This window comes from Apodemus sylvaticus, chromosome 9 (assembly GCF_947179515.1).
Source record: "Apodemus sylvaticus chromosome 9, mApoSyl1.1, whole genome shotgun sequence".
Lineage (NCBI taxonomy): Eukaryota > Metazoa > Chordata > Mammalia > Rodentia > Muridae > Apodemus > Apodemus sylvaticus.
Window position 1 is genome coordinate 71,841,033 of NC_067480.1, and position 10,891 is coordinate 71,851,923.

Below are 10,891 nucleotides of genomic sequence, written 5' to 3' on the forward strand. Positions count from 1 at the left end.
TTGTCTCAACTATCATATTACACTGGTGCATGTCCTTCCACCTGTCCTGCGTCCAGTCCAAGCTTGCTAGGGTACAGGTAGAAAAGAAGCACTCAGGGGCCTCAGAATGGTGCTAAGCCTAGAGCTGGTTGACTTGTAGGACCGGGTTCCTACTGCAGCCTTTCAATGGCCATGGTGCGATGGCTCTGATGAAACACTGGGAGGCTGAGTTTAAATAGCCTGTTTATTTGGGGTTTATAACTTAGGAATTCCAGCTCCATGCTGCCAGCTGCCTGTGTGTCCATCCCACCTGTGCTGCACTCCAAGATGGCACCACACACCTCAGGCAGGTACAAACCTACCCCTTGCAGCCCACAGAGAATTCAGCTCCTGAGATGGAACCCTGTTCCCAACTCTACTGCTAGTGCTGTTCTTCCTATTGCTGGGGGCTCAGAGGGAAAGGAGTGGGTTTGGGAACAGCATGAGACTGGAGCCACACTGGGCCAAGCCTGCATTTATTCAGGAGAGTTGCTCAATGGCTGCAAGCAGCTCAGGCCTCAAGACAGATTTTGCTGGCTCAGCTCCTGCTGCCCTTATATCTTCCAACACTGAGGCATCCCAGGAGAAGGTCAACAAGGCAGAGGGTACCTGCAAGGAAGGCACAATGTCACCGAGAATGTAACACCCCTATGATGACCTGTCCCCATGCTACCATACAGATTCCTTCAGTTAGCTCTTTAAAGGTACCCTCCCCATCTTACAGGATGAAAACCAAGGCACTGAGACAATATAAGCCCACCTCCACACACACCCTGGCAGTGGGAATTTGGTCCAAAATGCTGGCCCCTGTCATGCAGTGCCAGGAGTCTTTCAAAGGGGGTGGTCCCATGAGCACAGCCCCAGCTCACCAGCCCGCACTCATTCAGGGCCAGGGCCTCGTTGTCCTCCAGCTTCTGCCCACCGGAGGCCCTCAGCTCAAAGGGCAGCCAGTCATTCTGTAGTGCCTCGCGCACAAATCGGAAGAGCACAGATAGCCTCTCACGGGCATAGAAAGTCCCTGCAGGACACATGGGATGAGCTAGAGGTAGTGCAGTCAGATCATCACCCACCCTGGGCTGGGGTGGTCACTCACCTTGCAGGATACAGCCATCTGGCAGGCGCACCCGCAGAAGAGCATAAGTGTACTTCCGCAGCTCTCGCTGCTCCTCTTTCTCCCGCATGGCTTTGGTCCTGAGTGAGCTCAGCCGCTCCACTGCCTCTGTCCTGCATGGGAAAGAGTGGTCAGGCCTCCCAAGCTATTGCCACATGAACTGCCCCCTCCTCAGAGGGGCCTACCTGAGCCTTTGCTCCCGCTTCACCTCCTCAGCTGTGAGGCTGAAGAAATCTGAGGGGAGCTCAAAATGGGAGGCCAGGGCTGAGGGGCGGAAGACCCGGAGCTGCCGATCCAGAGTGGCCCGCACAGGCTCCGCACTCAACAGCTGCTGCTTGTGCCGCTCCAGGTTCTGCGGCTGTGCCCGTGCGTCCTCTCCCAGGATGTAGAACTCCTCCTGACCCTCTGCAGAGGAGTCACAGCTGTCTTCATGTCACCCATGCCACCCCTGCCCCCTCCCACCTGCCTGGCTGCCCTCTCACCCTGATCAGGCACAGGTAGGGTCACCTTCTTGAAGCCAATGGCTTCAAAGAACTCGTGGCTTCCCTCAAGGCAGTTGATGCGCTCCTGGGGATGAGGTACACACGGGTCACCCAGGTTGCAGAGTCAGGACCCACCACTGCTGGGATTGATGCCAAGGAGCTCCCACTGGGGCCCATTGGTCTTCAACAGGCTGAAGACCCAAGAGTTGGTGAATGGTTCTGGGAATGAGGTCCCCCATAATGTCTTTGTGATGGAGACACTGTACCCACAAGCCCATGTCTGCATTTGTAGGATAAATGTGAAGGGTGATTTCTCAAAGAGGCCATTCCAAGGAACCAGGTCTCCAACCCCAGTGAGTTTCAGTCATAGACCCAACATTACTGTGGCCTCAAAAATCAAGATCCCATACTCAAAAAATTCAAAGAACAGGGCTGGTAAAACAGCTAGGTAAGTAAAGGCATGCCACCAAGCGTGGCCCAGGACCCATGTGATGGAAGAGCCACCTACTCCTCAGGTTCAATTTCATCTACACATGAAGTGGCTCATGCACCCACCTGTAAACTAAATGCATGTGTGGAAAGAAACATGGGTGGTGAGCTCCAGACCTGTATCCTAGCACTTTGGAAGCTGGGTCAGTACTTGCTCAACAACCAAAGTAAAACAAAAAATCCAGGCAACAGCACGACACCCACCCCATGCCCAGTGACCTAAGGACAACCATAGCAACTACCTGGAACACTTTGTTCTGCAGCTTGATTTTCTGGTACTTTTCTTCCTCTGGGTGTAAATGGATGTTGTCCAGGTACCTGGGGAGGGGGAGAGGCGCACGGGACCACCTCCTGACTTCACTGTCTTTACACTCAGGTTCTCACACAGCCAGGGTGAGCCTGGTGCCCAAAGCACAGGGAGTCTACACAGATACTCAGATCCCTTGGGTAAACAGCTCACTCACTTGGCGATAGTGTCCACACCCAGCTTCACTCGGTCCCGGTCTCTATTGAATGTATGTATCTTCATGATGGAGGCAGCCACAGGGTCCATGGAAAAGTGCTGGGGGAGAGAGGAGGGCATGCTGAGGACCCCATGAGACTGCTGGAGAATGGGAAGAGGCATGGACAGCAACTGCAGCCATCAGCTCTCAGGCCAAGCGAGCCGTGTTTACAGAGGACAGAGAGCATGCAGGCCTTCAGTAGAGGCCACTCCTGCCTCTTCCAGGGTGCAGAGAAGGCCAAGCAGGAAGGGGAGGCGAGCACATCTCTGTGATTGCTGGTGCCCTGGTGGCCATATAGCTGCCCCTTATGTGCTGGCTTTAGAACCATAGCCCCTGGGCTGAGGGCTGCATGGCCACCAGTCATAACTCCCAGGTGCTGGGTGACATAGCCACAATGGGTGTCAGGTAGCAAAGAGGGACAAAAGCCTATCATCAGCAAATCAGAATGGCTGGTGATCCTGGAACCTAGGAAGACACCATAGTAAGACTATAGAATGGGACAGTATTGGGGCTGCTTGTCATAGGCTATAGTCAGACAACAGCTCCCAGGAGGATGAAACCACAAATCAAAGGATGTGTGACCTCTAGCAGCTAGGGAAGACAAATCTAGAGCCTCTGTTAGGTGCTACCCTTCCCAATCTGAATTCAGACCAGCAAGTTGGAGTCCTTAGAGCAGAACCCTCCAGCACTAAGCTGTATGTGTATGTCCTCGTAATTCCAGCTTTTCTTTTGTGTAGCAATAGGTTTCCCCCAAGGTGCACAATCCTCCTGCCTCAACAGGAAAACAGGAATGTACCATATCTGACTTCTATTTTCTGAGTCTCCTATACCCTATGCCTTGCGAGGATGGGGCAGAAAGCTCACTAGGTACAGTGGTAAGATGGCTCTGACAGGCTCATTGGGATGTTCAGTCATTAGGGAGTGGCACTATTTAAAAGGATTAGGAGGTGTGGCCTTGCTGGAAATGTGTCACTGGGGGGGTGGGTTTGGGGGTTTAAAAAGTCCATGGCAGGCCAGGTCTCTTGTCTCATCTCTGTCACATCAGGATGTGTGGCGTTCAGCGACTTCAGTTCAGCACCATACCTGCCTGCCTGCTGCCATGCCCTCTGCCATATCAGACTAACCCTCTGAATCTAAGCCAACTAAATACTTTCTTCTTTAAGAACTGCCTTGACCATGGTGTCTCTTCACTGTAAAAGAGTAGAACAGAGACTAAGACAACCAGGCTTGATGGTCATGTGCCCAGTAGCTGGAGCACAGCCACTCACCGACAGGATGGCCTGCTTAATGTGGGCATCCCGCTGGTCCCTCCTCAGGGTGGCACCTGTGAGCGGGCAGATGAAGAACACACCAGGCACTGCCAAGTGCGGAGAGATTTCCTCCTTTGGCTCAGGTACCTGAAGATAGGAGACAGGAGGCTCTTACAGGCAAACATAGGGCCCATGGCTGTCACCCCTCCTTTCCAATGGTCTGTCTCCTCCCCGCTGCCACAGGTATGGCTCTGCACAAGGCCCTCCCTCCCCAGGGTAGAGCTACCTCCATACTTCCCCAGAACATTGGGCAGTCAGTCCCCAGCTGATACCTTACCGAGTTGGTCCCAGGAGCTCCTATATTGTTGCTGGAGGTAGCTTCAGCCTGAAGTTCCTTCCTCACTGAGAGTAGGAAGGTGTGATATGGACAGAGTAAGGACCTCAGCCTGAACCCAGAGGGGTTGGGGGCTGGGGCGGTTCTGAGAGCTAGCAACCCTCCTGCCAATGCTCCGGAAGGTAGTCTAGTCCCTGTTTTCTCCAAGTCTCCATCCAAGCAAGAACTAATGGTGTCTCCTGCCACATGGGACTCACACCTACCCTCTGTTGACTCTTTCCCATTGGGTTCAGTCCACCCCAGATGCCACCTAGAGCAGAACTCACCCTGGTTCCGGATGGAGTCCTGAGATGTAGGGCCCCGGGCTCGGGGCTGCTTCTGTTCCAGCCTAGCCAGGGCAGCAGCGGCAGCCATCTGTGCCTCATCGGTGGGGCCTTGACGGGGCTGCCGGAGGGCCAGCTGTGGCGACTTTCCTTTGGAGGTTTTCTCCCTGAACAGACATGGGGACCCAAATTTGCAAAAAGGCTTATAGAGGAATTTTAATCAAGCAACATGCGAGAGAAATGCAGACAGGCCTGCAGTATGTTATCTTTGATCCCTAACAATGTAGGTAAAGTTACTGTGTAGAAGGAAGAAGTCATGTTTGAAAGTGGCATCTAATTGAGGGACAAAGTGATGAATCAGAGAAAGATTTGACAGGATGAGTCAGGGGTAGATTATGCCCAGCTCTGAGAACAGTCAGGAAAGAGGACTTAAAAGGCAGCACACACAGTGAGTTGAAGCAGTTCAGTCAGTCAGTGCAATTCAGAGGCAGGTGCAGCTAGAGAATGAGAAGGAACCAGATTAAAAGAGATAGCCAGGCTTAGTTTGAGCCCAAGCAGAGCAATTCAGTGAGAAATTGAGAAAAGCCAGATTGAATTAGTCAACTTAGTTTATTATATTGTACAGATGCTAGAAGCCTCCTGGGAGAAAATGCTGTGGGCTCAGCCCAAGCAGTGCATTCACACAGCTTGGGTATAGCTCTCATCACTTCATCCGAGGAAATAAAAGTAACATTTACTTTTTTAGAGGTGTAAAGATCACCTCCAGACACTATGCCCTCCAGTGACAACTCCTGGCCTGAGGATCCTTTAACCTCCATGTTCCTCTCATCATGGAAGCTGCCCCACTATTTGTAGCTGTATCCTGGTGTGTCTACCTCCCTTCTCGCCCTGGCCTGGAGCCCTCCTCCACACACTCAGCCCCAGTCCCTGGTTGTCACAGGGCCCGCCCACTCTCCCCGACATAAGCCTCCTGCAGACTATTCCCTGGTAGCCTGCAGCTGTTTCCAATCTCTACTACTTCACCCCTTCTGGGCAGCTCCAGCATGCCTTACCTCCCTCTGCAGAACAGAGTTCTTCTCCAGGACCTCCAATACTCCTGGGAGTGCCCACAGAAGATCCCATGTCCGCCTGGCACCCCAACCACTCAACAACAATCTGGGGTTCTCTGGTTTCCACACTCCTCCAAGACCCTCCTATAACCCTCTCTCACTCCCCAACCCCTCCCAGAGTACCTCACAACCTACAAAGAAGTCTTACTATCTCTCACAGACCTCCTGCCCACACTTTCTCTTAGGCCCGCCAAGGCCACACCTTTAGGCAGCTCTTCCCTGAGCTCGACTCTGGGCATTGCCCCGCCCCTTCTCACCACCCAGAACCAAGAGTCTCCAAGCTGTGACCAAGGCGTCCTGGCCGCGACCACCCACCGGCCCCGCCTGCCCCTAACGCCCCGCCCACCCGTGCTACACCACACAACTGCCCTCCCCTTCTGCCACGCCCACTACTGCCACAATGCCCCGCCCTCCTCTTAGGCTCCGCCCCGTCTTACACTCTACGGCCCCGCCCATCTCCACACCTGGCCCTCCCGTCTATCTGCTCCGGCTGTGCATAGCCCGGAGGGATCCCTGACGCCCAACCGCCGGACCTTTCCGCTCCCCGGCCCTCGCCCACTCCGTCGCCCAAACAGCGTCAACACACCCTGCAGAATCCGTAAGCTTCTGGCCGGGCCCCGCGCTCTTGAACTTGATGTCAGCCTTGATCTCCTGGAAGAACTTCTTCATGGCGGCGGCGGCGGCGGCGGCCCGGCGGCGTGGGCCGCGGGGCGGAGGGCGCAGGGCCCGGGTGGATGAGGAGCAGGCCGCCAACCACCGGAAAGAAAATATCGCGGCGACGGAAGTCCCGCCCGGTGCACGTGACAATCGGCTTGCAGCACCTCGCGGGCGGGGCGCCATCTTCCTGTCCGCGGACGCGTTGCCGGGGCGACAGGCTCGCCTCCCTTGCTACCGCGGCAGCCGCTAGGGGAGCTTAAGAGAGCATCCAGACACGGAGCAGCATAGAAGTGTCCCTAGAGCTACTGGAACCAGGGTGGATGTCCGAGTTCAAGGCCAGCTTATACTACAGAGAAAATTAATATGAACGTACTGTGCAGGAGCCTGAAATCTGTTCTGGAAGGGACAAGACAGAAAGGAGCCGACAGAGAGATTGGCGCCGGCAAGGTCAAAGCTGGCCTGGACTACAATGCGGTCTCACAGGACCGCAGTTGGTACAGGGCCTGCTCAACATGTGCAAAGCTGAGTTTAATCTCCTCCAACACTTCCATCTCGTGTGCTGTGTCCACTCAACAAAAGGATGGATGCTCTGGACTCAGGCTTTTTAGAACATTGTTGTTCATGTGAAAAACAGCCATCATCTACATCAGGGCCACTGTGACTGTGCAAGAGTCCCCCAAAATCAGATACTTCACTGTTGATGGTCACTCATTAGAAAGAAGGGGGAGGGCTGGAGAGATGGCTCAGTGTTTAAGAGCACTGACTGCTCTTTCGAAGGTCCTGAGTTCAAATTCCAGCAACCACATGGTGACTCAAAACCATCCATAATGAGATCTGACGCCCTCTTCTGGAGTGTCTGAGGACAGCTACAGTGTACTCACATATAATAAATTAAAAAGAGAAAGAAAGGAAGAAAGAGAAAGGGAGTGAGCCATAGGACACTCACTTGAGATTCCAAGAGCTCTTCTACACCTCCTGTCTCTGCACATGTCCTTCTGCCCTGATTGCGCATGGCATTGTGGTCTCAGTGGACCACGTAACTCAAGTGGCTCTGGGCAAGCTTTCACCTGTGCTGGTGTGGAACTGTCAGGGATACAGCAGCTTTGGGGGCTACCCAGGGCATTAGTAATACTATTTTTGCCAACCATTAGATCCCAAGATGCACAAAGCTGAAGAATGGACACCCTGGTGACTTCAAGGAAACAAGCCCCATAGCTGGAAGAGGGCAGTGGCGAGGACTGTGGACAGTGGTGAGGACTGTGGGCAGTGGCGAGGACTGTGGACAGTGGTGAGGACTGTGGGGAGTGGCGAGGACTGTGGACAGTGGCGAGGACTGTGGACAGTGGTGAGGACTATGGACAGTGGTGAGGACTGTGGGGAGTGGTGAGGACTGTGGCCAGTGGCCAGGACTGTGGCCAGTGGCCAGGACTGTGGACAGTGGCCAGGACTGTGGACAGTGGTGAGGACTGTGGGCAGTGGTGAGGACTGTGGGGAGTGGTGAGGACTGTGGGGAGTGGCGAGGACTGTGGGGAGTGGTGAGGACTGTGGGGAGTGGTGAGGACTGTGGGGAGTGGTGAGGACTGTGGGCAGTGGTGAGGACTGTGGGCAGTGGCGAGGACTGTGGGGAGTGGCGAGGACTGTGGGGAGTGGTGAGGACTGTGGGGAGTGGTGAGGACTGTGGGGAGTGGTGAGGACTGTGGGGAGTGGCGAGGACTGTGGGGAGTGGTGAGGACTGTGGGCAGTGGCGAGGACTGTGGACAGTGGCGAGGACTGTGGGGAGTGGCGAGGACCGTGGGGAGTGGTGAGGACCGTGGACAGTGGCGAGGACTGTGGACAGTGGCGAGGACTGTGGGGAGTGGCGAGGACTGTGGGGAGTGGCGAGGACCGTGGGCAGTGGCGAGGACTTTGGGCAGTGGCGAGGACTGTGGGGAGTGGCGAGGACTGTGGGGAGTGGCGAGGACCGTGGGGAGTGGCGAGGACTGTGGGCAGTGGTGAGGACCGTGGGGAGTGGCGAGGACCGTGGGCAGTGGGGAGGACCGTGGGGAGTGGCGAGGACCGTGGGGAGTGGCGAGGACCGTGGGCAGTGGCGAGGACTGTGGGCAGTGGTGAGGACCGTGGGGAGTGGCGAGGACCGTGGGCAGTGGGGAGGACTGTGGGGAGTGGCGAGGACCGTGGGCAGTGGGGAGGACTGTGGGCAGTGGGGAGGACTGTGGGCAGTGGGGAGGACTGTGGGCAGTGGCGAGGACTGTGGACAGTGGCGAGGACTGTGGGGAGGACTGTGGGGAGTGGCAAGGACTGTGGAAGACAGGTTTCCAAGCGCTACAGTGAGATTAGAGTGGAGCACCTTAAGGAAGGCTGCCAGGATGAAGCTGGAGGGATAGTTCTGCCATTAAGAGCACTGATTGTACTTCTAGAGGTCCTGAGTTCAAATCCCAACAACCACATGGTGGCTCACAACCGACTGTAATGAAATGCAGTGCCCTCTTCTGGCGTCTGTGAACGGAGCAACAGTGTATTCACATACACTTTTTAAATCTTTTTTTTAATCTTTTAACTTTTAAAAAATCTTTTTAAAAAAAGGAAAAAGAAGTCAGCCAGGAGGTGCTCAATAAATGTTCCAGGACATGATGTTTTAGTCCTTTGGGGAAAACAAATTGAGCCAGACGCTGGTGGCACATTCCTTTAATCCCAGCACTCAGGAGGTAGAGGCAGGCAGAACCTGGTCTATAACCAGGACAGCCAGGGCTATAAAAAGAAATCTGCCTGGAGAAAAAAAAAGGTAGGTTGTAGATGTATGCACTTTTTTTTCCTGAGGCAGAGTTTTACTACGGAGAACAATATGGCCTTGAACTCACAGAGATATACTGAGGCCATAGGTGTGCACCACCAAGTTCCCCAGTATATATGCCTGTGGGGAGGCAGGCAGTGAACACAGGAGGAGCTTTATGCCTGTGAGGCAGGGTTTCCCTGAACCTAGAGCTGGGCTGGCAACAAAGCCCAGCCAGCCATCCTCCCGACTACACACCACACATTCTGGCAATTCTTGGACTTCCCTCCTGAATACCGGGATGAAAGGCTTAGGTGAGCCAGCTCTCTGTCAACTGTTTAGGTCCTGAGACGTCCTACAGCCTAGACATTCCACCTTTATTAGTTGAGATCATACATAGATTAACAACAAAAGGAAAACAAACAGTTCTTTATGGTGTGAATCAGGATTCTATGGTGGAAGATATAGGAGTCCCAAGTCACTAACCCTCCCTGGCTCCACTGGACCCTGTCTTACAGCTAGAGAAACTGAGGCACTTGTTGTCCAATGTATTTCTTACTCAGCATGGAATAGTTTGTGGCACTAAGTACAGTAAGTACTCAACCCTTTGTAAATAAGAGAAATAAGCATTGTGGGAATGGGGCTTACAGGGTGAAAAGCTTACCTGCTCCAACATGCAAAACACTCAGATTCCATCCCCAGCACCGAATAAGCCCTTGAGAAACAGGGCCAGAAGATCAAAAGTTCAAATTCAGCTTTGGGTACATAGTTATTCAAAAGGTAGCCTGTGCTAAGATCTTGGTCATAAAAATAAACAATTACTAAGATAGAGTATAAAATTAAGTAGAATAAAAATGGCTAGTGAGGGGCTGGAGAGATGGCTCAGCGATTAAGAGCACTGACTGCTCTTCAGAGGTCCTGAGTCCAAATCCCAGTAACCACATGGTGGCTCACAACCATCTGTAATGAGATTGGATGATCTGTTGTGTCTGAAGACAGCTACAGTGTACTTACATATAATCTTTTTTTAAAAATGGCTAGTGAAATGGCTCATGGAATGAATTAAAAGTAACTTTAATCCCGCAAGCCTCAGGTGAAGGCAGAGGACTGGTGGGCTCCACAATGCTGTCCACTGACTCCTATACATGCACTGTAGCATGTGCGTGCATGCCCACACATAGCACACACAGATTTTAAGGAAGAGCGCGGTGGCATACATGTTTGATCCAGAGCTGGGGAGGCAGAGGCAAGAATATATCGTTGAGTTCGAAGCCAGCCTGCTCTACATAAGGAGCTGCAGCCCAGTGAGGACAGCAGAGTGAGACTCTGTCTCCAAATAAAATAAATAATTAAAATCCAATGTCAAAGTATAAAGGTGCTTTAAGTATAAAATGAAAATATGTAATATATTATAGACAACAAAGAAAAACAAAATTTTTAAATAATGAAAGTAAACAAGTGACCTCTGCCCCACCCCCTTCTCAGCACTGTCCTCTCGAGCCCCGCCCCTTCCTCCGCCAACTCCTGGCGGGAGTTTGCTGAGTTCCGTTGAATTTGTCTTCAGTCAGCCATTGGTCCAACTGTAGCCAATGGGCTTCATAGTTGCACTGATGCCCTTCTGGAAGGCTGTCATTTAATCCGTCCTCTACGCTGATTGGTTGGTTCAGTACTGTTATGTATGTTCCGCCCTCACCAGGCCCCGCCCCATCGCTACTTGTTATCAGTTTCAGTCTTCCTTTCACCCACAGGCCACGACCTCAAGGGGCTCTTAAACCACGCCCCCGTTTTCTATCCGAGCCCCTCTCCGTCTATGAATATAAGTCATCTAATGCCCCGCCCCACATGCAA

The 10,891-nt window shown here is 53.2% G+C and overlaps 2 protein-coding genes across 2 annotated transcripts; both read right to left on the minus strand.

The window, feature by feature from the left end:
* Positions 1–205: 205 nt before the first annotated feature.
* Positions 206–6,407, minus strand: Ubxn6 (UBX domain protein 6). The gene is made up of 11 exons (XM_052192180.1): positions 6,206–6,407; positions 4,514–4,677; positions 4,191–4,255; positions 3,872–4,000; positions 2,565–2,662; positions 2,343–2,418; positions 1,612–1,696; positions 1,315–1,534; positions 1,112–1,242; positions 888–1,036; positions 206–627 (listed from the first exon to the last, which is right to left on the minus strand). The coding sequence occupies exons 1-11, from the start codon at positions 6,286–6,288 to the stop codon at positions 499–501; spliced, it is 1,329 nt and encodes a 442-aa protein (XP_052048140.1). The 5' UTR covers positions 6,289–6,407; the 3' UTR covers positions 206–498.
* A 1,221-nt stretch (positions 6,408–7,628) lies between these two features.
* LOC127691933 (uncharacterized) lies at positions 7,629–10,751 on the minus strand. Its single transcript, XM_052191842.1, has 2 exons — positions 10,737–10,751; positions 7,629–8,552 (listed from the first exon to the last, which is right to left on the minus strand). The coding sequence occupies exons 1-2, from the start codon at positions 10,749–10,751 to the stop codon at positions 7,629–7,631; spliced, it is 939 nt and encodes a 312-aa protein (XP_052047802.1).
* Between the last annotated feature and the right edge of the window lie 140 nt (positions 10,752–10,891).

Excerpts from the sequence above, each read along its gene's own strand:
- Ubxn6 (XM_052192180.1), bottom strand. The coding sequence starts at position 6,288 with ATGAAGAAGTTCTTCCAGGAGATCAAGGCTGACATCAAGTTCAAGAGC. Across the intron at positions 2,419-2,564 it reads GGTGTGGACACTATCGCCAA|GTACCTGGACAACATCCATT; the intron begins GTGAGTGAGCTG and ends CCCCCTCCCCAG. Across the intron at positions 1,535-1,611 it reads CCTACCTGTGCCTGATCAGG|AGGGTCAGGAGGAGTTCTAC; the intron begins GTGAGAGGGCAG and ends ACTCCTCTGCAG.